At 51.5% G+C, this 23,664-nt stretch overlaps 7 protein-coding genes across 7 annotated transcripts; 1 reads left to right on the top strand and 6 right to left on the bottom strand.

The window, feature by feature from the left end:
• Nucleotides 1-5,826: 5,826 nt before the first annotated feature.
• On the bottom strand, nucleotides 5,827-7,938 carry QC761_122140 (uncharacterized protein; the record flags this gene model as incomplete). Its single annotated transcript, XM_062875476.1, has 1 exon — nucleotides 5,827-7,938. One exon carries the CDS (start codon nucleotides 7,936-7,938, stop codon nucleotides 5,827-5,829), a length of 2,112 nt encoding a protein of 703 aa, XP_062736027.1.
• A 1,739-nt stretch (nucleotides 7,939-9,677) lies between these two features.
• QC761_122150 (uncharacterized protein) lies at nucleotides 9,678-11,088 on the bottom strand. Its single transcript, XM_062875477.1, has 4 exons — nucleotides 10,824-11,088; nucleotides 10,359-10,771; nucleotides 10,094-10,286; nucleotides 9,678-10,027 (listed from the first exon to the last, which is right to left on the bottom strand). The coding sequence occupies exons 1-4, from the start codon at nucleotides 10,882-10,884 to the stop codon at nucleotides 9,924-9,926; spliced, it is 771 nt and encodes a 256-aa protein (XP_062736028.1). The 5' UTR covers nucleotides 10,885-11,088; the 3' UTR covers nucleotides 9,678-9,923.
• Nucleotides 11,089-12,422: 1,334 nt separating this feature from the next.
• On the bottom strand, nucleotides 12,423-15,772 carry QC761_0025320 (uncharacterized protein). The gene is made up of 9 exons (XM_062872156.1): nucleotides 15,708-15,772; nucleotides 15,268-15,673; nucleotides 15,073-15,208; nucleotides 14,839-15,017; nucleotides 14,749-14,785; nucleotides 14,239-14,689; nucleotides 14,120-14,187; nucleotides 13,768-14,061; nucleotides 12,423-13,110 (listed from the first exon to the last, which is right to left on the bottom strand). The coding sequence occupies exons 2-9, from the start codon at nucleotides 15,331-15,333 to the stop codon at nucleotides 12,512-12,514; spliced, it is 1,830 nt and encodes a 609-aa protein (XP_062736029.1). The 5' UTR covers nucleotides 15,334-15,673; nucleotides 15,708-15,772; the 3' UTR covers nucleotides 12,423-12,511.
• Nucleotides 15,773-16,507: 735 nt separating this feature from the next.
• Nucleotides 16,508-16,966, bottom strand: QC761_0025330 (uncharacterized protein; the record flags this gene model as incomplete). The annotated part of the gene is made up of 2 exons (XM_062872157.1): nucleotides 16,508-16,565; nucleotides 16,605-16,966. 2 exons carry the CDS (start codon nucleotides 16,964-16,966, stop codon nucleotides 16,508-16,510), a joined length of 420 nt encoding a protein of 139 aa, XP_062736030.1.
• Nucleotides 16,967-17,195: 229 nt separating this feature from the next.
• QC761_0025340 (uncharacterized protein) lies at nucleotides 17,196-19,550 on the bottom strand (the record flags this gene model as incomplete). The annotated part of the gene is given in 6 exon segments (XM_062872158.1): nucleotides 17,196-17,319; nucleotides 17,334-17,485; nucleotides 17,534-18,090; nucleotides 18,143-18,707; nucleotides 18,768-19,162; nucleotides 19,280-19,550. 6 exon segments carry the CDS (start codon nucleotides 19,548-19,550, stop codon nucleotides 17,196-17,198), a joined length of 2,064 nt encoding a protein of 687 aa, XP_062736031.1.
• A 61-nt stretch (nucleotides 19,551-19,611) lies between these two features.
• Nucleotides 19,612-20,504, bottom strand: QC761_0025350 (uncharacterized protein; the record flags this gene model as incomplete). The annotated part of the gene is made up of 3 exons (XM_062872159.1): nucleotides 20,083-20,504; nucleotides 19,785-20,027; nucleotides 19,612-19,727 (listed from the first exon to the last, which is right to left on the bottom strand). Exons 1-3 carry the CDS (start codon nucleotides 20,222-20,224, stop codon nucleotides 19,612-19,614), a joined length of 501 nt encoding a protein of 166 aa, XP_062736032.1. The 5' UTR covers nucleotides 20,225-20,504.
• Nucleotides 20,505-20,569: 65 nt separating this feature from the next.
• QC761_500370 (uncharacterized protein) lies at nucleotides 20,570-22,939 on the top strand. The gene is made up of 5 exons (XM_062879285.1): nucleotides 20,570-21,179; nucleotides 21,229-21,261; nucleotides 21,316-21,705; nucleotides 21,759-22,121; nucleotides 22,178-22,939. Exons 1-5 carry the CDS (start codon nucleotides 21,000-21,002, stop codon nucleotides 22,886-22,888), a joined length of 1,677 nt encoding a protein of 558 aa, XP_062736033.1. The 5' UTR covers nucleotides 20,570-20,999; the 3' UTR covers nucleotides 22,889-22,939.
• Nucleotides 22,940-23,664: the final 725 nt, after the last annotated feature.

Consider the following 23,664-nt stretch of genomic DNA (forward strand, 5'->3'; position numbering starts at 1 on the left):
GCACCTGGGTTTGGGTTGTGACATCCCATCTGGCGAGCGGAGACAGGTGCCAAGTTGTATGTCACGACGAACATTGCTTCCCGTGAGAGTCTACATTCAGGAAGCTGATCCTGGAACTAGAAACTGGGGCACCTGCCTTACTACCAAGGCAATCCGCGCTGTAGTCTTGTCCGCCTGGCTCCTCACTTGAAACTGGCGATCAACCGGACCGAAGACTGAGATGGCCACATGGACAAGCCGTTGGGTTAGGTATCTTTGGGATGGGCAGGCTCGGCAAACGAAAAATCAAGAACGTCGCAGTTTGGCGGATTGAGTGAGTATCAGGTCGGGCTGTCCGCCTTCAGTTGCAAGCTACCCATCATGAGCGGGACGAGGTGATGTCGAGATTGTGAGAGAGGGGTTGCGGGCTCTGTGGGGTTGCAGAGGGGGAGTTGGCCTGGCCGGCGATTTGAAGTGGAACCCCCCCCCCTTTTTGTCAATTGAGCGCGGGGAGCGGTGTCTGACACATGAGCCTTCATACTCAATTGAACTTGAACCCCAATTGGGCGCCAGTTGGGCAGTGAGCCTAGCTTGAACATCCGTAGCATCCACGCGCTTCCCCGTGCGAAGGGGGAGTTCGACAACTCAGATCAGTGCAAGCAGGTCGGTGCATGGACGCCATGGCTCAACCACCGACGCGTTGCCACTTGGGATTGCTGAAGCGAACAAGAAGCAATGGAACGTGAATTGGCCAATCAAGGCAGCAATGCGGGCGAGAGAGGCGGTCCCATCCTGTCAAGAGGTCTGGAGGCTTCGTTTCTGAGATATTGGGGGTTGGAGTCGAGTTGGCCGCGTCAAGCAGTGTGACTCATAGCTCGATGTCCTTTGGGGCGTTGCTTCACCTAACAGGTTGACCTCGAAATGGAGGGAATGGAAGGTCCTGGCAACCGGCGTGCTGTGTAATCTGCCGGTTGGTCCCAGGTGGCTGCGAGCTCGACAGCCTGATGACTCGACCAATGATAGGCCCAAGCCCCGATAAGATGACGCTTATGACGATGTACTCTTGGCGCTTCAGAGGTACCACAACCTTTCACCTGAACGATGGTATCAAACTCAACTGCTCTGGGCGGGCTGATCGCAAATTCAGCCTGACGGATTCTTTGATATCAATAGTAAGCTATTCTGGTGGAGAAATAGAGACACCGGACATTGCAATCTCACAATTCCACACAACCTGATGCCAAAGGAGCCAAGGTTTTGCCCATTTTCATCCGGTGTCCCTCTGTTCACAGTCCAGGTGAGCTACCTGACTTGTTAGACCACTGCCATTGAGCATTTCAAGAGAATTGAGTTGGCCCAGTGCCGTGTCGGATTTCGGCCGACATATCTCTCATGGCACAATACGCTAGAAACAGCACGATTGATTGCCATTGCGTCGAAGCAACCTCCGAACGATCCGTGATCATGGCACCGATAGCACCAAAGCATCGCACTCATCGCGGACAGAACCTCGCCTCCTTGATTCGCAACCCTCCCCAGTTTGCCCGCCATCGGCTAGGCAGGCTCACATGGACGTAATTGACTTTCATTGTCTCGTAAGGCGTGTGGCATGACTCCCAACAATGTGCTCCCAGCTCCCAGCTCCCAGGATTGCGCTTGGTAATCCCGGATGCCCACGAGTTTCTCCAATCTCCATGCTTAAGTCCGCAATGCCGTTCAATAAGGTCAGTTGTATGGATTGTTGGTCCTCATCGGCGACTTTGGTGATCCGTCACCCAGTTTGCCGCCTAGTAACAATTCTGGAAGCACAAAACAGCTCTGCCGGCGTGATCCACTGTGGGAGCCATTTTGAATTGGGCTATCACCTCCAAACACCCGCCATCTTTCGAACGCTTTAGGCGGAGTCACCCGTTGGTTGCACTACACACCACTGCTCGATATTCTGGGCAGTTCAAGATACCTTTCCGCCTGATACCCCCTCCATTTCACTGCTGCCCTCCAACTTCCAAGGCACACCACAGCTCTCCATTGATAACACCATCCTTGTTTGATAACGCGGCTAGCGACCTTCGCAGTGACCTCTGTGGCCTGTGATGGTGTCCGGCTTTCCTCACATGCCAGCTTGGTTCATGAGGCCTTGTCAGCAGTCTTGCTCCCTTCCAAACCCAAGGGAGATATAGCCACTATATTCCTTGCCAAAACATGCCTTGAAAACTTGATCTCCCGAGACACAGCTTGAGCCCTCATCCATCGCTTCTCAACAGCGCCATGATTCCGAGATCATCCCACCATTTCACCCCGCCATTATCTTATCACCCCTCAATTGAGGGGCACTGCTCATGTGTGCCCCTCTTCCGCAACACCATTGGGGTCCTTCCTCTTCGAGCGGGGGTGCATCTGAGGAGGCATGATGAAATCTGGAGTCCCTGCATGGCCTAGCTTGCTATTGTCCCTCTGGAATGCATGCTGCATTTCGCTGCTCTCGATCTCGAAAAAGGTAGCAGTTGGGTTAGCGATGTGCATTTTGAGTTTGTTGGCTGTTTCTTGAGTTGTTCCAACCCCCACGATGAAAGGGGTGGATGGAGCGGGCCCATTGGTCAGTTGACCGCGACTGACCCAGGGCTGGTGGGTATCGTGGATCCTGCCTGCGACTAACTCCACACTGTTCGACATCTCCATTCCTTGAACCATGATTGATTTGCACGCAACTGGGCCGCTAAAAGCCTGCCCTACCCAATGCGCCAATGTCGTCGGCGTCAACCGCGCAAGGGCACACCACACCTAGGTAATAGCAGCTCTCCCTCCTCAGTTGGCGCCAGACATTGCCGACAACCTCTTCGGCGACGGATCACCACACCGACAGCTTGGAGGGTGGTCTCGGTGTCGACAACTGCTTTCAGCTGGGTTCGGCCCAGCTCAACCCACCATCCTTCGAACAGAACACCCGAAAACACGACAATGAGAGCATATCTTATCTCATCGATTGCCATAATCCTACACATAATTACTGTCGCCTTGAATTAACCAACATCCAACCTCTTGCAATTCCGACGTTCATGCTTCCGATGCTGATGTCTGGAACAGCCAACCAACGATCTCATCGGGAGCCTGACAAGCCTCAGGGCTGATCGCCGACAAGGGTTGTTAAACATTACCCCAGATACGCTTTCCGCAGCCACCATGTGCGGTCCCGGTACCGCTGCGCAGTATCACTCGGGGCCAGACAGCCTCGTCCGGTTTCAACCCGCCAGTTAACTTGCTAACAGCCAGTCGTGGAAAACTGGCGGTGCATAATGCCCTGCAGAATGAGGTGGTGTTGATGCACTGCAAGCCCAGCTCAGACAAGGTCCGCGGCTGTCCGATTGACCAAGGCCCTCTCGGGTACCTGACATGATCCGAGAATGAAGAACGACACAAACCACGAAGAAGCCTGATGATAGTATGTCGCTTTTTTTGAGTGGCCGCCCATCTGTGTCACTACACACAACACGACGCGTGTTGAGAAGTGCATGGTATAGGAATATCTGATCTCAATATCAACAACAGCTACCACCACCACCACCACCACCACCACCACCGCACAGCTGGCCAACCACCTGTGCTGTCTCAGTCACGAGCGCTCGGATTCCAAGCCTTCTCAGAAGCGGTCCTTCAGTCCATTCCCGTATTCAGATTGATAGGCATGAGTGGTCTACGAATCCCGCACGCATAATCTTCACCTGAGCCAACCTGTTCTGGAGAACGGTTCGAAACAAGAGGGTGTGAACCTATCATATCTCACCCTGTGACTCCACGATCCCACTCGTGGCCCCCTGCACGCAGGGAACTGTAAGTCTTACCCCTGTACATCTTATGTTCCCAGAGCTCGGGAGATGCCAGACGAACTACCTTTTCTGCAGCATTCTGCGCAGAGAGCAAGCAAGGTTTCAGATGAAGCGCTGGTCACCTGATCTGAGGACAAGCTCAACCACGCCTACCTACCTTTTACCCCCCTTTCCATTCGAAATGTGTGTCATCCGAACGGCCAGAACGGGGGGCGGGGGTGACGGTGTCGAGAATGGCCCAACCTGGTGATGCCGTCATGTTTCACCTGTGCACACCCACCTTCTTGGTGATTGCGATCACGGGCACCACTTGAGGGGAACATCATCCACCACACCTCTTTTTCTTTTTTGGCGCATCGGCGATAACAAGGAAGACCGCAGATAAGGAGCGCTTATTATCCGGGAGAACGTCATCTGAGTAACACTGCCGCCGCAACGCAACCCCGCGGGAAGCAGACAGGCAAGGGCAGGGCAGGTCCCGGGTGTTCCTTCAAGCATCAACAAAATCCAAGATTTTCGGCAGAGTTAGATGTTTCGAAATATCAGGTTTCTTTGAGGGCCGGGCCCAGGTCCAAGGAAGGAAACGGAGTGGAAGATTGCAAAAAGGAAAACGGAGGTCCGAAACAAGGTCTGTCGGTGGTTTGTCCACGTAACTCACCTACGTGGGAGACCCTCATAAGACGGAGGCATCGGAAGTAAGTAGGGCTGAGCGAGAAACGCCAAAGTACGGATATGATGAACATGGGTCCGAGGTGAGTGTGAGTCGTCGCGTGTGGTCAAAAGCACAATGTCGGTCGGTGACTGCCTACCAACCCGATGTGGAATTCCACGCGAAACTGCCCTGCGGTTGAGCGTTGCCATCTTCACCTTTCATATCGCTGTAGCACATGCACGTTATTTGCTCGTTCACACGTGTCGAATTTTACGACGTCTTGTCTCACTTTCCCAGTCGGCAACCGGCCAATTTGAGCAGGTTGGTTTCAATGGGTTGAGATCAATGAACACAATCAGGTGCACTGAAGTAGGACGAGGAAAATGCCATCTTATAATTTCCCAGTGCGATTGGCACACACGAGCCACCGCCTCTGGACGGCCGCGAGGGCTATTGCCCCCCCTCTGTCGAGTTACCATTGTGAACCTCTTTACGAATACATCAAATCAACTCCGGCCCTGGACCTTGCCTCGCCCTGCCCGCGAATTTGTAATCTGTGGCGCTATTGCCACAAAGTGTGGATCCTATTATGATAACGCCCATTTGTGCACACATCCCTCCTCTGTCCTTCACGCTTCCAATATGTACACACGCATCCCATCTCTTCATGTACCTTGGACGACAAATGATGACGGACACACAATTCCAGTGATACCCACATTCACTCCCCAATGCCCACACCCATACTTCCAATTCCAGTACGCCTCCCCGGACCCGATTTGCCCTTCCCATTCGTCAATTCCACAGCTTCCGGTTTGCCCCCTCGCAGGTTGAGTCAATGAACCATCAACGACGCGTCCTCACACTAGGCAGCCGTCGTCCATGATTCGACAACCATGTAGAGGTCCAGAATCCCAGCACCCTGCAGGTAAACGCTGTAGGCAGACAGCGCGGTCCGTCGAAGGGAATGCCGAAACAGAAGTTGAGGCTCCGCCTTGCCATGTTATTGCCGGTTTCCATATTGAGGAATGCGGTGTAAGACACCGACATGATATAATGCCTTCTCTGTTGGTGTCCCTCAATCCGCCAGCCTCGTCAGGCCGTGTCCAATGAGGCAGAACTGCGCATAGGCACTGATGGTTGGAACGCAGTGCATGCGGTGCATGTGTCTGATTTCTGCAGAGCAGCGCCCGGCACTACCCAACGGATTTGCATTTCTATGCGGCAGCACAGTCCTGCGGGTTGTCCAGATCGCGGTAGGACTTATGGAGGGTCCGAGGTGATTGAGGCTCCTCTCTGTCACGCGACGTTACAACAGACGCCAGCCTCGCCTCAATGCAGTCGAGTACCCACACAGGCATGCGTCCCCTTTCAAGTAAAGTCGTAAATCACCAGGCTCTCTCCCCGGCCTCTGTTCTGCTTCCAAACAACAATCATCTCATCATCAAACCCAACCAGATCCCGCTCTTCTGCAACATCAATTGGGTCATAGTACCGGCTCGTCCCGTTGTCCCGCCCCGGGACCCTCTCCGGCCGTATCTCCACACTCATAACATTGCTCGCCCTCGACGTGGCACCTTCCAAAGCCCACACGCGCATCTCCTCACCTCGAGAGCCCACACTGACAGCCTTACCGCGGCAGTTGACCTGACCTTGGCTGATTCCAGACGTGTGCCCCCATAGCCGATGACCAGAGGTGACCGTCAAGGAGGACGGGCCAGACCGGCACAGAAAGTGGGATAAAGTGTTGTCGGGCAGGGTCGCAACGAGGTAAGGGTGGTTGTAGCACAAGGCTTTCGGCCCACACTCGCGAGGGGAGAAGCTGAAGTGAGGGGATAAGCGGCCAGGGTCCATGACTCTAGACCGGGGAGTCATGGGCGGTGTGAAGGGAGGTTCATATACGCTTGATTCGGCGGGCTCGCGGGAATCATGACCTGGCCTGGGTATATACTCAATCCAGTTGACCGGGCGACGGAACAGGAGAAGCGGGAGAGTGTGAGCGATGGGCGTAGTTGTGATTTCTGGCATCGAGGCTGGATCATCTTGAATAGGAGGTGAAATGTGGAGATCCTGAACGCCAAAAGACCAGCCGATGTGGGTAGTCACCGTATATGCAATTGATGCGATGACTGAAGAGTTCGTTTTCCGGATGGAGAAGGAGAGAGGTGCCTGACACGTGTGCGAGTCTAGCGATGTTAGTAGAGACGGCGGCGGTAACACCATGGTTTTATCACAGGGTCCAGCCGTGGAGTTACCAAAGGTGTATAACGATACCAAAACCGCCCCGGTAGCTGTGATCAGGTACGGGTGCGAGTACGCCATCTCAATCAGCTCGCCATTGCTGGACTTTTCGTGTCGGTATCGTCGCTTCAAGCGGCCGTCCTTGACAGATAGCCTCCACACCCCAAAGCTCCCGTCGGTGAACCCCAGCGCAATGTCCAGCAGTCCATCTACGAGCTTTGCCTCATCGATGGCCATGCAGCTTGGTGCAGTGCTGTGGGCGTCCCCGTCAACTTCTGGGACCTCCACCAACCCTACATGTCCCAACAGTTTGCGGCTCCTGAGATCCCATGCGCGCAGATATCGGCTATCTGCACTGACTGCAATACCCTGAACTGCCTTTATGAAACTCCTCTGTCCTTTTCTCGAGCGTTGATGCTCGTTGAAACGTTCTTCATGACGTGGGGTGTTCACTGTTTCCTGTCCTCCGCTTAGACGAAGCTCAACAGCCTTACATTTGCCCTTCGCCCAGTTGTGGCGTATTCGGTATTGTCTCTTCCAATCCATTGTCCTGTTCGGTCTGTCCTCATCGGGTGCGTAGTACAGCAGCGGGTCTTCCTGTACGCCGTCGCTTCGCACGTCGTCATCGTGGTCCTCAGGCGGTGTTATACCCCCCTCCAGCCAGTCCTGCACCCCCTCCTCTTCTTCGTCCTCGGCATCTTCATTCTGGCCGCTACTGCCGGTAATGGGATCTCCCGCGTTATTGACCTTCAAATCTATATCGAGGTCATTCCCGCAGGCTCGGTGTCCTGTTCCCCACCTGCAGCCTCGACCGAATGTGTTCTTGCTATGATTCCCACCCAGGTGTGGGCCGAAGCCTGGTATGAGTCGGGCTCTAGGCAGCACAAAGCGATGGTAGTACAAATTCTTCCACAACTGCGAGTCGCAGGCGAGGGTATAAAATCGGCGGGAAACGGGAGAAACGCCGAGGAGCTGGTTCAGTGAGAGAGAAGAGAGGATGCGCAGAAGGAGCTCGTCAGAAAGAGGGGATATAAGGTCGGGTCCCGTATGGTGCTTCAAGCAGCTGTGCGGTTTCTGCTGTAGTGCTTGCGTGGGGTTGAAGTCTGGAACAAGGCCGAGGTTTGCGATGGTGGAGGTCGCTGTGGACCTGGAATTGTTCAGTTTTCGGCGGTGAGGCGGTCTGGGTGAGGAAGCCTCAGGATTGAAGGAATCAAGCGACCGCTTGTAGGACGGGAAAGCCATTATTGCCAGAGCCTGGCAACGAACGTGAAAGAGGATGTCGGAGTCTATCTCTTGATCGCAATCAAGAAAAGAAGTGGCACGTCGCGACTGCCGAGAAGTGCCGTTGCTTTCTCGTTGATGTTCCTGGGAAACAAAGGCGGAATTGTGGAGAAAATGCTGCTTGCTGTCAGCGGCCCGCGGTGGGTCCAAACAAGGTGTGGGTCAAAAGGTGGTACCTGACCCTTGTCTTTCGCCAACAGCTCCCTCAGCTCCAAAAGCTCGATATCACGGTCACAGTTTTTTGAGCAAATAAATACTGATAATTCGTGCTAAAACCTGATCATGTCTGTACGTCACCTTTTCCGGCGCAAAACTCCCCAAGAGTTTAAGGGGCGGCAGAGGCTCCGATCTCCAACGTGGTGCGTTGCCAGCCAAGTGAGCCACGTGAACTTGTCCGCGTCCTTCCGCAGCTCATCGACCCGATAAGCATTGGTTTCTTTCTCGCCAGACTCAACATCTCTTCATCCCTAGCATGTAAAAGTCTGGTCAGGCACCAACGCTCTCTTCTTCTCCAACTCAAGACAAGCTTTCGCCGCGGCATCCGCCCTGACAGAATCCATATATACTTCATGTATTTCATTCATCCACTCTCCCAGTCTTCCCCAGCTACTACAAAACTCCGGTGCCTTTTTCCAACCTCAGTGTAATCCCGCCATGCTTGAGAAGGATATCCCGTCTGGGGCCTTGCTTCCAAAAGGGCACCCCGAGCTTCTTCATTTGACGTTGCAGCGACAACGCAAAACAGAACCTCAGCCACGACCCGCAAAGTTCTCGGAACCATGTCTTCCACTGCCGCCTAGGGGACATTGGCCCTGTCACGATGTCGAACGGGTGAGTACCGTTCTCTTTTTCCGCAATAAATCTCCTGCCAGAGGAACTTCGTAGTTACTGAAACACACGAATATCGTAAAGAGCCACAAAAAGGGGAGGCTCCAAGTTACCGAAAGAACGGGTTGGTTGGAGGGGCCCCCTGTCCAGCCGATAAAGACGGCGAGAGCAGGTATGTGGATGAAGAGTCCAACTATGGCGTTAGAATGACGCGTAAACTTGCACCAATGGCAGGTTGGCGTGAGTCCTCTGAACGACGCATCGTCTTCATCGTTGTCGCAATGCTCGATCTCGGGCATGGCGAGTGAGCGAGTGAGGCCGTACTTAAAGAGGATGAGATCGTTGGGGAGGAAGGAGGCGCGGTGCTTCTCGGGAAGTTGGTCATGACCAACAAGGCCGAAGAGGGTGTCTTCGGGGGGGTTGGTGGCACACCATCTCTTCTGACCACTGGGTTTGCTGTTGAGCTAAGGCCACTTCCTTGTCAGTTGTGACGCTCGGCTTAATGGGCCTCTTTGTCGAGGGAAAGATTGCCATGATTCCTGAGTACATAGCTGAAGGCCCGTGCGGGTGTGGTCTGGTATTGGTGTCGTGTAGCGATGGGGTTGGGAACTTTAGGTATAGAAAAACCCAACATCTATTCCAGTGTAAAAACGTCAGTCAAGGCGTGAAGGAACATAGTCTGTGCCGTGGCCGAGCTTGCTAGGTATCACACTACTCGAAAAGTCTGTCGGCCCTATCAGTTGGGTGAACAATTCACTGCCACATGGCACCTGCAAGCGCCAGTTGAAGATGGGGATCCAGTGACCCTCGAGTACGTACTCCCATCACCTCAGGTAGGGAATGCGCGATGTAGCAGCTTCGAGGTTCAACTCCGAAACACACCACTTGATTCCCGTGGCGACAGTGGCTGAGGTGTATTGCGGCATTGAGAAGCGAAACAGATGCAGGCTGATCCGAATCGGACACATGTATCAACAGTACATCATTGCTCCTCGTTTTTTGGCTGACGCAAAGCTCTACTCATTTTTCGTCGGCTTGTATGTTATGACCACAACGCTTGCCGTGGAATATCAACTCTTCAAAAGTTTCTGCCTGCCATCCCACACCATGTTTTTCACTCAGCCAGCCCACACAGCAGGCCCGGGAGGCTTGTACTCAAGCAACCTCATATCCTCCACTTTGACGGATCCAAGGACCATCTGATTCCCAGGAAGCCGAATCCCTTTCGTCTCGTTAGCAAGATGCAAGCATCTCTCTCCGAACCGGAGTCTTCAAGGAGGTAACTCACCTGGATCATCAATCTCATACGTCCCCGGAAACCTTGCAAAGCCGGCTGGACTCCCACCGCCCTCGCCCATAATATTGACATGAGCACAGTTGACAAACCACTGGCTGTAGTTGTACAAGTCCGTCGGCCAGAACTGTTCGATCCTCATGAGATACTTCCCCGGTGGCGTCGTCAGCGGGATGCTAAAGTTGAACTGTTTCCCCCTGTCAGTCCCATCCACACCATGAAGAGATGGGGGTCTGAATGATCATCCATGATAACTCACATCGCCCTCCCCCGACAACAACCAAGAATTATTGTCCTTCGGCCCCGCAACCGCAATCTTGAACCAATCCCCATCCCCACGATAGTTCTCAACATCGTCCCCGGGTGCCCTCGATAGGTAAATCTGTGCGGGCCCTCTATGGTAAAACTCCCCGCCAGGCCCGTAGGTATCCCAGCTGACTCGGAACCCGACTTCACTTCCCGCAATGACATCAGCCGTGGAGGTGTTGGCCGCAGCAGCAAAGGCCTTCCTGCCGCAGGTGATGTCCGGATGGTGGACGTCCATCTGGGGTATGGTCTTGTGGTATTGGCCCCAGGGAAAGATCTCGTCTTCGTAGTTGGGACCCATGACGTCGCGGACGTAGAGCCATTCCGGGGTGGCGGTTTGGTTGACGAGGAGGATGCCCATCGTGTCTGGACTGTCAGGACAACTCGTTCGTGTTAGGCTGTGGAGGGTTGAGCTTACTATGGGCCAGCACCTCAGGCATGAAGAACCAAGCCAAAAGTCCCAGAAGTTGTGGCTTCATGCTGTTTGAGCTTCAGGTTATTTTCAATCCAAAAGTGCCCTATTCAAGGTGGTCAGAAACGTTCCAATCTTCTCCACCCCTTCCGCCCTCTAAATACTCCAACGTTCTGCATCTAGATCGCTCATTGGAATCAAGAAAGCACACCAACAGTAGAGACGGCATGCCATAGCCAACTCCGACAAAGGATGGGAGTTAATATGGCGGCTATCAAAACTGTAGGATGCGGGGAACACTCTCCATCCGTTGACCGAAAGAGGATGAGAAGGATTTAGAGTGCAACACTATTATGAGCTCGTGCCGGCAAACACAATCGGGTTTTTGTTGTGATTGTGAATGACGGATATCATACGGTACCACCCTGAACCCCCAGGGTTTGCGAAAAAAGGGGAAAAGGGGGTTGATCTCACTACAGCTGCACATGGTGCAATAACAGGAGAGTATCATTGAAATACGGTCAAAGCAGAAGAGTTACTATCGAATGATAACTCCTCATCAGGCAACACCCCAGCCTCACTACCGCTGTGCTCTCCCGCATCACGTCTCGTCCACATCGGACACCGACTAATACAACCTCCCCAGAAAAGCACCCTCTGCTTTCAACCCGCCCACAAAGTACAACTCCGTCTCCGCCAACAGCACCATCCTTCCCTTCCCCGCGAACTGAAAGTTGGCCACTCCCTTGCCCAGGAATATCTTTGCAATCAACTTCCCTGATGGACTATAAACTTGCACGCCATCTGCACAGCCCACGTAAACATTGCCCTTTGTATCCACATTGATCCCATCTGGTATACCAGGTGTGATAAACGCAAAGGTTTGTCTGTTGGACAGGGTCTCATCCCTGGAGACATCAAATCGGTAACTAATTGTGTCAGCGGGCTGTGAACGAAACAACAAAGATCAACTAACACCGTGTCTTATTAGCGGGGTAATTAAAAAAATAATACCTAAATTTATAAATAATATTTATAAATTTAAGTATAGAACCTTAATAGGTTACGAACCTATACCTTCGACGTAAGTAATCGACGTCTTATATACTACACTATAAGGTTAGAAGGTATAAAGGGGATTAAATATAAATAGCGTTACGCGTTTTAACTACCTTAGGAAACAAAAGGCGCGTTACTAACGGCATCCTACGCGGTTAGGAAGGAAGGACCGGCCGCACTAGGGTCGAAGGAAAGGTTAGAAGGTTAATTAAGGCCTATAAAGGGATCCGAGGCTTAAGGAGTCTATAAAATAGCGCCGCCGAGAGCTTCTCGTAGTTGTTCTCACATTCCTCTGCCGTGGGAGCTTCGAAGTCTGCCTCAACCTGTCCAGCCACTTTGTCGGCATCTTGTTGTAGAACAGCCCGCAAAAAAGGAACGTTCAAGTAGAGAAGCCATCATGGGTACTGCTGAGACAGTATGATAACCGTTGAATGGTGTTCGTTTAGTGTCCGGAAACATGGCATATGTAAAACCATTATCGCAACCTTCCAGATAAGTCAGGTCCCTCAGAACTGTCACTGCGATGATTGGGTTGGAAAGGGGTGGCTGATGGCTGAACAGCTCCATATATCAGTATAAATATCGAGGGTGAATAGGTATGCTATGCTGTTCCCAGTAATTGTTTCTACACCCTCTCAAAGTCTCTCTAACATGTGCGTTATGGCCCTTGCTAGGTCGGACGCTTCCCCCTGGACACTGGGAATTCCGTGACCAGCACTATGTTTCACCTCCACCCTGGTCTCCTGTTTACACATATTCATAACTTGCTTCGCCATCCCAGGGTAATGCACGTCCTTGTTGCTCCAAGCGTGGACAGTAGGGATTGCAATCTTGTTTTCCTCGGATACCCTGTTCGCCTTCAAAAAGGTAACTCTCCCGCTTTCCAATTCATCCCAGCCCGATGGCATGATACTGGAAAGAAAAACGACACTCTTGATCTTGCTCTTAGCTTCTCGGACTTGAGGATCTTGCTGGTCTGGTCGGAGCAAGAGGGTTGCGGCCAACGCGCCACCCATCGAGAAAGCAAGAATTGCATCATAGGGGCCATGGGCGAGAAGATGATCAGCCAGTTTATCCACTGCCTCCATACCCCCTTTTGCTGAGCCATCAAAGTAGGAGAAACACTGATGACTGGTTCCGAACGCCTCTCTGATACCAGGCGCAGGCGGGCTAGGATGGAGTCCTGGATACCAGTCATATGTGCATCCTGACGGTAAATGTTGGCGGAGGGAAGCTATGCCATGAATCAGTCAGCGCGGGTGTCGCAGAAACATGGGACTTCAATTACCTGTTTGGAGCTTCAAGATCTGAACGATTCCAGGTTGTTAGCCTTGGGCGACATGGCATCCACAACACAATGACAATATCGAAAAGCATACCTCACAGTTAGTTCCAATGCCATGAAGACAAAGGATCTTGAACACCTTGGGGTTTGGTTGCGACAGCATGGTATGGAGTGAGGAGCATGGGGGTTGAGGGTTGCAGATATTTAGGAGCTGGGAACGGGCCCTCTTATACACTCAGAAGCGGCGCAGCAGCTGCGCAGCGCTGAATTACGTACCGAGCTGGCACCGGGTGAGAGTACCCAAGGTTTCGTACTTATCTGACAACAGACATGTGGCATTCTTGCATTCGAACACGGTCCTGAAGACTACCTACTCAGTCCATGTCATGGTCAGACATACAAGAGACAAAATGACCATTTTCACAATTTCACTATAGCTTTGTAATACAAAAAGAAGCTAGTAATACAGCCTTAACCCTCACACCGATCACGCCATATAAGCTCCCCTCGGCGCCATCACACCCGGGTCTTGATGGTGTCTCCCATCATTCATTGCCCTTGGTGTTCCCAGTCTAGATTCCATATTCTCTAGTTGGACATACGGACCATGCGGATGCATCACCAAGGGACTCTCGTCTCTATATGCGCTGTTGCCATCAGTCACAGTCGTGGAGTACGTGACGCGTATCTTCTTTTGGCTAGTGCCACCAGATTGCCCTGAATTTCCACTCCTGAACTCCGGGTAGTATTTTGGCGTTGCGGAGTCCTTGGTAGCCCTGGTGGACTTTAAGAACGGAATGTATTGAGAGTTAAGCAGTGGCTTTACACTCGGGAGACAAGCACAGATGATACCGAGTGAGAGTTCAATGACAGAGAGGATTGCAAGATCCATCATATCAACTTTGGAATGACATGTTAGATTGCAAGCGGTTTCAGGGGTCATAATGCAGCAACTTACCAGTGGGATTCGTTGAGTGAACAAATTTGTCCACGACAGCAATTCGGCCGGCACTGACAATAACAACGCTGGGAATAATTAGCACAGACTCGTACGAGACTTAACATAAGCTGGCTTACCAAAGTCCAACAGAAAACAAGATGCAACTCATGATCTTCTTCTTGCGATTCAAGTTCAACTTGGAAATGTAAGGCAGAGGAAGTGCAATGATAATAACATCGACTATGATGTCCTTGATACCGATGCCAACTGCCTCGCCGTAAAAGTCAAGACAGGTCCCTTCGTGCTCGCCATCCCAGCGGTCCCAAAAGTGACTGATGGGGCGGCACGGAAAGAGGACCAGCAGGATCAGAGCAAAGCAGCTGATGACATCCAGAACCAGAACTGCAATTCTGAGACGGCGGCCAGGGGTGTTCTCAAAGATGCGGAAATAAAACAGCATAATGGACACTCTGGAAACTGTCCTGGCCACACCATAGAGAAACATGGCCACCCACATCAACAAGAAGATTCGTGTGATATTTTCATGTTTGATGGACCACATATCGGACCCCATGCCGATTTCATATACTTTTCGTGAGGAAGAGTCAGTAAAATACAATGAAATGAGGTGAGAAATCCAGACTCACAGTTCATCATGATTCCGAGAAGAGCAATCACGGAAGCCTGTTTGCTACATGTCAGCGCATACGTCCGCACATTATTAACCCAACACTTACGACTCCCACGAAGCTCATAACGTCATCCCACCAGACGTGAACATTTCTCGCCTGTCTCGCAAGAAACCGAAGGCCGACAAAGATTGTGGTCAAGGCAGTGAAGGCGATGAAGATTCCTTTGGCGGAATGGTCGACATAAGGCTCAACGCCGCAGATACCGGCCGTAATATTTCGGGTTGCTGTTTTATTGTCAGAATCTCGTGTCATCACAGACTGTGCGAACAGAAGTCTCACTGAGCCCTTCCCTGATTGTGCAGCTTCCAAGCACACATTGGCTAACTTGAGCGTTGTAAGCTGCATTGGTACACCGGCAGGCGTTATCGAGCGGTGAGCAAGTCGAGTTTGCCATGGCTGCTTGGATGCAGGCCAACTAGCTGCAAGTCAGTGTCTTGACGATTGGTTCAAAGGAAGGGAAGGGCCTCTGCTTACAGCACACGATGGCAGAGCAGCAATAGCCGCTGCCAAAGGGGATTGCCCTCCGTTCGGAGATTCCATCACGATTGCTGGTGACTGCTTCAAAGTGGCAGAAGAGTAATCCCAACCTGGGCGTCACGCACTCCTGATATCAACCGTTTCTTTGCCTTCCATATGTAAAAAAGCCGGCAAGAGACACACTCTAAAGTGTGTCTGCACTCTACTCCTGCCAAGTCTTTGCTTCTTCTTCGATCCCGCAAATAAACAGGAAAATCCAGCTGTGCCTTCTCGAAGCGTACAAAACCACACTGTTACGTCCCTCTCATCCAGCTTACAGCGGCATAAGGAGGGTCCTTCGACGGGCCCCATTTACTGTCACATTAATGGCGGCATTTTGCGGCACAAGGGGCGGTTGAAACAACGAAAATACCTTGCGGGGCGTGATGGGCGTGCATCAAGAAGTTTGTTGCAGTTGAGCGTGTCACAACATGAACGAGAAGAATGTTTTCGAGCTGAAAACTGATGACGACTACATGACCAATCCCGTAACATGGCCCAATCTGAGCAGGGCTTTCTGGTGCCGTAATCCGAGAATCCTTCTCAGGCCGCACTGTGGCACAACATCAACGTCTTGGAAGTCAGACCTTTTATTGAATGTGAACAGCGTTGTTGCCAGGTAATATCACAAATGTCTATGATTGGCGAACCGATGTGATCCGTGCGCCAAGAGGGCACACAGGGCTAGGTAATTGGGGTCTACAACCTCAGTGCCCCCTTGGCATCTTTATAGGCGGAACGCGTGGTACGATCTACCTTCTGCGTTGCTTGTGGGTGATCATTAAGTGGCACCTAACCTAGGCGCTTATCAGACGCCATCACAACCCACACCAAATTGAGCGGAACAGGCGCACTGTGTGAGGTACCTTGAATGGATTCGTGTTCTAAGAGCGGCTCAAAGGGGCAAAACTGAACTACCTAGGTAGGTATCAATTAATGAAACTCCATGGTAATTAACACTTGCTGATTCAAGGAGAATATGAGAGTCTCAGGTGACTTGTGGACTCCAGGACTTTGACCCAGCTCAAACTTCTATTGTCTTTGATGTTATCCAGGACAGTCTTGGGCTATCAACGCAAGTACACAAGGTATGACAGCGGAGGATATCCAGTTGAAAGTGACTGAAAGCCATGGCAAAAGTCCCCCCAAAGAGCACTAAAATGATACCTACCTATTAAGCAATATTGTGTAACTCTACCTAGCGAATCTCGCTTGATGCATACTCTGCTTGCTTGGGTGAATAAAGCACAAAGATTCTATATTCACATCCAGCCTAGAATATATCAACCGCATACCTGTGCCTTCTTGTACTCGCCCACCACTCTTCAACCTGCGCCTCCGTAAGATCTTGGCCCTTCTGCTTCTGCACACTCTCAACATACATCCTCTTGAGTACATCCTTCACACCCTCGTTCACAAGCCTGCTGCCACAAACATACATTCTTGCTCCCTGTTCCCACAGGTCCATCACCCGAACTCGCTCCAGCCAAAGTCTATCCTGAACATACTTGCACCCTGCACTTTCTGTATTCTCCGTGTTTTGGGAGAAAGCGTAGAAAATGTTGACTCTCGCAGCCAAAGCCCACTCTCTCAAGGTATCCGCGTAGATTTTGTCAGCAGGGGACCGACAGCCAACAAAGAGCATGGCAGGTGGCATTTTGGTCTCAAGCACTGAACCCTGCCTCAACAGCTCAAATCTGTGTTGCAAGAATCCCCTGAAAGGAGCAAGGCCTGCACCAGCACAAACCATGATCACGGGTGTTGCTCCAGGCCCATAAAAAACAGGCCGAAATGCGGCATGACTGGGTTTCACTGTAACGGACAACGTATCTCCTTCTTTGAGCGCAGACAGGAAGTTGGAAGCGAGGCCGTAAGTGATGATTTGACTAAACCGAGGATGGGATAGACCTGGGTGCTGCAAGACAGACCAAGTCAAAGTACATCTTGACGGCGATGATAATGGCGAGGATGAAATAGAGTAAGGTCTGGGTTTGAGTGGTGGGAGGAGGCCTATTAGGGCGGACATGGGAAGGTTGCCAATCTTGACAGCCTCTAGAATCTGAAGGAGAGACGGACGACGAGTCAAGACATTGGTTCTGTTGCCTTCTTCGAGGATCGAGTCTAGGGCCTGCTTGTCCTCTGCCACTTCGCAGCAATCCCTGAGAAGCTCCAGTTGCTATTTTCGTTAGCAAACAAGCTGCCGATGTCATGAACAAAAACATACCTTAACAGTGGCTGGCTGATTCAGATCCAAATGATGAGAAAGGAGGTCTTTTGCCAGGAGTGGCACACCAGTAGGTAGCGGGGTTGAAGCCGAGCTCTCTAGTTCAAGTACATCGTCCTCTTTGAGCCCTAAGGCTGTGAGCGCTCTTTTGACAAGCTCCAGGGGGTTGCGCGGCAGTATCTCGAGATAGCCGCCGACCTCGTAGTTGTGCCGCTCCGGAAGCTCAAGTTCAAGATGGTATTTCGGTCGAACTTCATCGTCAGTAAGCTGGTAGACCTTCTTCACAATCGCGCTAACACCCGTCTGAATAGGCTGAAAAGTAGGTTTTTGATGCACAACCGCAACACGCAATGCTTCATCTGTGGTTCCAGGAGTGATGCCGTGAAGGTTCGCAACACACGGCCAAAAGTCACTGGCCTGCCACGTCACAAACTGGGCGAGCACATCGCCCTCGGCAGCATCTGCACTTCCCTTTGCCGCGATGGATTTCGCACCGTGTTTCTCCAAGAGAGCAAAGATAAGATTTGGGATACGCTGAAAGGTGTCCCTCCATTCCCCTATTCCCTCTAGGTTAGCCCGCATGATGGAAAACAGTAAACAAAAACGTACGGTTGCCACACCCAAAAACCACAAATTCAACGCCCGTCAAGGAGTTTGGACTCAATGCTGAGATCCAGTCAATGAACTTGGCCCCGTTGCTTGTGGGCTGTCCGTCATAAGACGAGCTAATGAATACAGACAAAACTCCCGGCCTGAGACTCCCGGTGGCTTCATCAAGAGCCGCTGCTGTGCACTGGAAACCTCTCTGAATAGCTGACTTTGCTAGGTTATTGGCAAGCTCCATTGATGTTCCCATGTTGGAGCCGTAGTAGACAATGATCGGTTTTAGGTCATTGACGCCTGAAAATACGTTATCTGTGGCTGGAGCGGGTTTTCCGATGGTGTCCTCGTGCACAACGCCCTGGGTAGTCGACAAAGCATCGACTCCAGGTCTTAGTTTGGCGTGTATAAAGAGGTTTGCTGGCTTGATACTTGCTGCTTGTTTGATGGTGAGTTTGTACTCTGGGTCCGCGAATGAGAAGTCGAATTTCTGAAAGAGAAGTGCAACGGCAATGGTGGCTTCCTGGAAGGCGAATTCATTCCCAATACAGGATCGTTGCCCATTTCCGAATGGCTAAGCGAATCGGCGATGTTAGATAATACTGAAGAGCAAGAGCCTCAGGGGTAAACAAACCTTCCATGCGTTGGGTGGTAATTTCGCAAAGTTCTTGTCCAACATTCTTTCAGGGTTAAAGTCTTCGGCATTCTCACCCCAAACAGAAGCATCTCGATGAAGATGGTGAAGCAAAATAAGAATGGTCTGCGGCCCGTCGAGCTCCCACTTATGTCCCAGTACGATCGGGCCATCTACATCCACTGGCTTGACAGCTAGAACGGGAACCGTAGGTTGCAGCCGAAGTGCTTCTCTCAGGCAAGCCTTGGTGTACGACAACTTGTTCAGATGCTCGGGGGCCAAAGGATCACCACCCACCACCCTATCGATCTCCTCTCGTAGCGTTGCGTATACCTTTGGGTTTGCCATAAGGTAGTAAAGCAGAAACGCAAGCAAATTGCCAGTTGTCTCTGATCCTACAACACAAAAGCATCAATAAAAGCTAAAAACACATAAGTGACCGGAACAAAACATACCAGCAATCAGAAACGCCATCATGTTGTTTATAATGCAATCATCTGTCAAGGAATTACCTGTGGCCGGGTCTTTGCCGTTCACTAGGGCATTCAACAAATCCTTCTTCTGGGATGGGTTTGCTCTGCGGTGACTGATCACCTCGTGGGCGAGTTTGCGTAGAAAAGCGTTATTCTCGTCGAACTTGCGATTTGCAGACCACTGCAGTTTGGTAAACCACGCTGGTCTGGCAGCCCGCACTGTGACTTCGGAAAATATGCCGTTCAAGGCATTGACAAGCTTGTGGGGCTCATCCGCATCTCGAGACAAAGAGTTGAATCGTGTGTCCATCGCACATCTCGACCCAGTTTTAGCACGCAAACAGCCCTGGGTAATAGACCTGAGAAGAGACCTACAGCGCAAGTGTGTCCAACGCAAGACTTTGCAAATCTGCTGCGACGTCGATAGCAGTCGTGGGCCCCGAATGAATCCACTTCTGCACGAGCTGAGAGCCAATATCACGCATCTCTGTCGCAATTGTCAGTCATGGCACGCAGAGTCTAGAGAACCAGCGGCCGAACTTACCGCCAAACATTTGTTTGATGGCCAAGGGTCCAAAAGCAGGAACCAAGGTGCGATGTGCAATCGCCCAGTTTTCCTCATGGTGGAAGGCGGTGATGAGGCTGTCATGAATCACGTCTCTCATGCGCATCACGGTCCCAACGGGATACTTGATGAACTCCTTCCGGGACAAGACTTCATTGATGAGTCCATAGCTGGAAATGATTATGACATTGGCGACGCCGAGTTTCAAGCGGTAGATTGGTCCTGTGTTTGGTTCAGCTACAGTGGGAAACATTATTGTAAAAGCAGTTCGGCGTACCATAAGAGTCAGCGAGCTCATTCAGACTTCTAACAGTGTTTTTGACATCGATGTCTCGAATATTCCCCAACAGTGGGAGCGGTGACGGACCAGGGATAGACTCCCGTTTGTCAACGGCGACAGCAACATTGTGCGTGGCCATGTCGATGTCTCGTTGCCAAAAGGTTAACTAGTGAGCGCTCAAGATAAAAGCAGCTTGTCGAGCAATCTAGCGTCTGTACTGGTTTGCCTCTGGGCCAATATTTCCGGTGTTCCAATCTCTTCAACTCCAGCCGTGGTTCTGGTCGGGTCGGCTGAGGGGTTGGTTGACAACGGCGAGGACACGGCAGGAGAGACATTCAGTACAGTAAATGCGGCACTGTGTCAGGTATTCTGTGCCGCATCCCAGTGTCTCATGGTCCATTTAATGTGGCGTAATAGATTATTTGTCCACCCATACTCCTGAGTTGAGCGGGCACACCACATCACCTCTTTCGCAGGCCGATAACGAACACAATGGGTTCCTAGCCACCGCCTTGCGCCTCATGGGTGCGGTTCCTTATCTGACCATCTGCATGCGAATCTGCGCCTTTGTTGCATTGCACGCGCGTGTGTTCCAGAGACACCGAATGGTTGGGCGCAGCGTTAGAATCGAGTTCCACGCAAGCTCTGATGGGGCAAAATCGACAATCAAGTATCTTGCGCCGTGTTTTCATTTATTTTGCCGAGTTAACCTTCCTCATCTGGCAGATGCAGTAAACTGCAAACTGTTGGTCATCATGGCAGCTTCACCCAAGCCGAGGCATCTTCAAGGAAGAAAGCAGCCTCAGTCCTACATAACTTCAAGGCCAAGGACAACCACTCTTTTGCTGGCGATGTTGGGTGTCCTTCTCCCTCCTGTCTGATTTGATACTGATTTTTGATTCTAAGCGATCTCAATGAAAATGGCACAGCAATCACTCCACGATGCCAGCCAACCTCCAGCTCATCTCGTAACGGACCAACAGAGTAGCGTCGAACGCAGCGAAGAGGCGGGGGGAGAGCTAAACACATGGAAGGCCGGGAGACAGGAGTGGATGATTCTGTTGACACTGTCCATTATCTCTTTCATCATTGCTGTAAGCACATAGCAGCCATCTCCCTGCGCATTTGCTGACTGTCCGTCAGGTTGATGTGATGATTCTGATTCCAGCACTGCCTGTTTGTTCTCTCTCCTGACCAAAAAATGGCAGTGGCACTGACACAGCAGGCCAGACACTCGCCCATGAACTCGGCGGTACGTCTGCAGCAACTTTTTGGACAGGCACATCTTTTCTACTGGCCAACGCAGCACTTGTTCCCTGCATTGGCGCCGTGTCTGACATCTTTGGTCGCCGTGAGCTGCTCATGGTGTCGCTTCTTTTCTTTACCATGGGGACAGTAGTATGTTGCACATCCTACACCATGACCCAGCTGCTGGCCGGCCGAACCTTGCAAGGTGTTGGGGCCGGGGGCATCCAGACAATGTCCTACATCATCGTGTCGGACATCGTGCCTCTCAGGCAGAGACCAAAATACGGCAACTTCACCTTGTTGGCCTGGGGCTTAGGCGCCATCTGTGGTCCTGTCCTTGGCGGTGTGATTACTGAGCACACAACATGGAGGGTATGTTTCAATTGATCATTTTCACGAGGCAGCAATGCTGACAACAAAACCAGTGGCTCTTTTACATCAACTTTCCCATCTGCGCTCTTGGGCTCTTGATTGTTCCTCTCACAGTCAATCTCAGGCCAGAGAAGAAGAGAACTTTTGCGGAGAACCTTGCCGCTGTTGACTGGGCTGGTGGTGTTTTATTCATCGCCAGTATCTCAAGCTTCTTGGTCGGGCTCACTTGGGCAGGAATCCAATTTCCGTGGAACTCCTATCAAACATTTGTGCCAATCATCGTGGGTGCGGTTGGCCTGTTGCTAACGGTGGTTTATGAGAAACGCGTCCCTGTTTTCCCATTTTTGAGGGTCTCAGTCTTTAACAGCCTGTCTGCGGTGCTTGTTTACATCTGCACCACAGTTCATGGATTTCTGGTGCGTCACCCACCCCTGAACCCCTATCTGAGAGCCCCACACTAATAACGTCAAAGCTCTTCTCGCACCTGTTTTACATCATGTTCTATTACCAGTCCATCAAGGCCATAAACCCGACAATAGTGGCTGTCATCATGGTGGCGGTAAACCTGATTCTTTTTCCCGCCAGCATCGTCACGGGCCTGATGATTACACGGTTTGGGTCATTTTTATGGGCTGTTTGGGGTGGGCTGGCAGTGACAACATTGGGGAATGGTCTGTTATTCCTCTTGGACCGAGACCGTTCAGTGGTAGCCACTGTCTTTATCTTGCTTATTTCCAGCATCGGCCAGGGACTTTTGCTCAGCGCGCTCAACGTGGCTACGCAGACCATGGCCAAGACAGTTGATGTCGCGTATGCAGTCACCATGTTCATGTTTATGCGGACACTCGGCATGTGTTTGGGAGTTGCCTTGGGCGGCACAACGTTCCAAAATGTGCTGCTGAGAGCACTTGAGGAAAGGAAAGTCGCTGATGCTCTCGTCATTGCAGTTGATGCAGAGTCATTTGTGGCGAGACTCCACGCCATGCAAAGCGGTCCCACAAAGGATGCGATACTAGAGTCCTATGTGAAAGGGTTTCATGGAGTATTCAGCTTGTTGGTGGCTCTCTCAGCGTCGTGCTTATTGGCAAGTTTCTTCATGAAACACCACACCCTAGATAGGAAGTTGGATTCCGAACATAAACTGCAGGGCAGGCATTATCCAAAGGGAGATGTGAGCGCCTAGGCTGCCAGCATGTCGAATAGAACAGCGAATTGGCCAACCATTCGAACTCAGTTTGCCAATCGAGCGTAGCAATCATGTAGGTATGTTGAAGGGCACCGCTTAATATCCAATCGACGTTGATTGACTACGCCACTGGCCAGCATACCGGCCAGGAGTGCATGATGGCACATGTCCCGGGTATCCCTGCTGTATCACAGGGCGGGAGGATTCTTCATCTGACTGCCACATAGTTTCGGTGACTCGGTCCGCCAAGTAAACCTGATATCGAGGTCCCTTCATTTGGTGATGACTATCATGATTGGTTATCAGCCCTACGCGCCCCGATTACCATAGCAATGGGTTGCTTATTCCGGTAGAAGCAGAACTGTGGCAAAATCAATATTGAGAGGCCAACGACCCGCCCTTCACGCACCACCGGATGCATCAGTTGTGTGAAGAGAGGCGTAGATATCAGCCTTCTCTACCCGACGATTGCTGAGCCCTACCAAGACTTTCCTAGTGTCCATTCAAGTTGATGGTATCATGGAATCACTGTTCGTCGACTGGCAGTTCGGGTAGTATCTAGGGAGTATACCCGCCTTTATCCCACGGCAAGGTTGACACATCTCCGGAATGGCTCGCTTTGCTGCGCCTGTTCCTTCCCGAGTGCGAGTGGGAATAGGAACCTGGCGTTGGATCACGGCTCCTCCTCACCTTCCGGCAGTCGAGACAGCTCGGTATGCGGAGGAGCTGCCTGTTTTGGGCTGCAAGTCCGGTTCTTACAGGCTGACAGATTG

The sequence above is a fragment of the Podospora bellae-mahoneyi genome (genome assembly GCF_035222275.1).
Source record: "Podospora bellae-mahoneyi strain CBS 112042 chromosome 1 map unlocalized CBS112042p_1.2, whole genome shotgun sequence".
NCBI classification, from domain to species: Eukaryota; Fungi; Ascomycota; class Sordariomycetes; order Sordariales; family Podosporaceae; genus Podospora; species Podospora bellae-mahoneyi.

Bases quoted from the DNA above. Each gene is read 5' to 3' on its own strand.
- QC761_0025320 (XM_062872156.1), bottom strand. From the start codon at position 15,333: ATGGAATCTCCGAACGGAGGGCAATCCCCTTTGGCAGCGGCTATTGCT. The intron at 14,188-14,238 runs GTAAGCCAGCTT...AATTATTCCCAG, and splicing joins TTGTTTTCTGTTGGACTTTG to CGTTGTTATTGTCAGTGCCG. The intron at 14,062-14,119 runs GTAAGTTGCTGC...GTCATTCCAAAG, and splicing joins TCACTCAACGAATCCCACTG to TTGATATGATGGATCTTGCA.
- QC761_122150 (XM_062875477.1), bottom strand. From the start codon at position 10,884: ATGAAGCCACAACTTCTGGGACTTTTGGCTTGGTTCTTCATGCCTGAG. The intron at 10,772-10,823 runs GTAAGCTCAACC...CTGACAGTCCAG, and splicing joins GCCTGAGGTGCTGGCCCATA to ACACGATGGGCATCCTCCTC. The intron at 10,028-10,093 runs GTGAGTTACCTC...ACGAGACGAAAG, and splicing joins GTATGAGATTGATGATCCAG to GGATTCGGCTTCCTGGGAAT.
- QC761_500370 (XM_062879285.1), top strand. From the start codon at position 21,000: ATGAAAATGGCACAGCAATCACTCCACGATGCCAGCCAACCTCCAGCT. The intron at 21,262-21,315 runs GTTTGTTCTCTC...ACAGCAGGCCAG, and splicing joins TTCTGATTCCAGCACTGCCT to ACACTCGCCCATGAACTCGG. The intron at 22,122-22,177 runs GTGCGTCACCCA...ATAACGTCAAAG, and splicing joins CCACAGTTCATGGATTTCTG to CTCTTCTCGCACCTGTTTTA.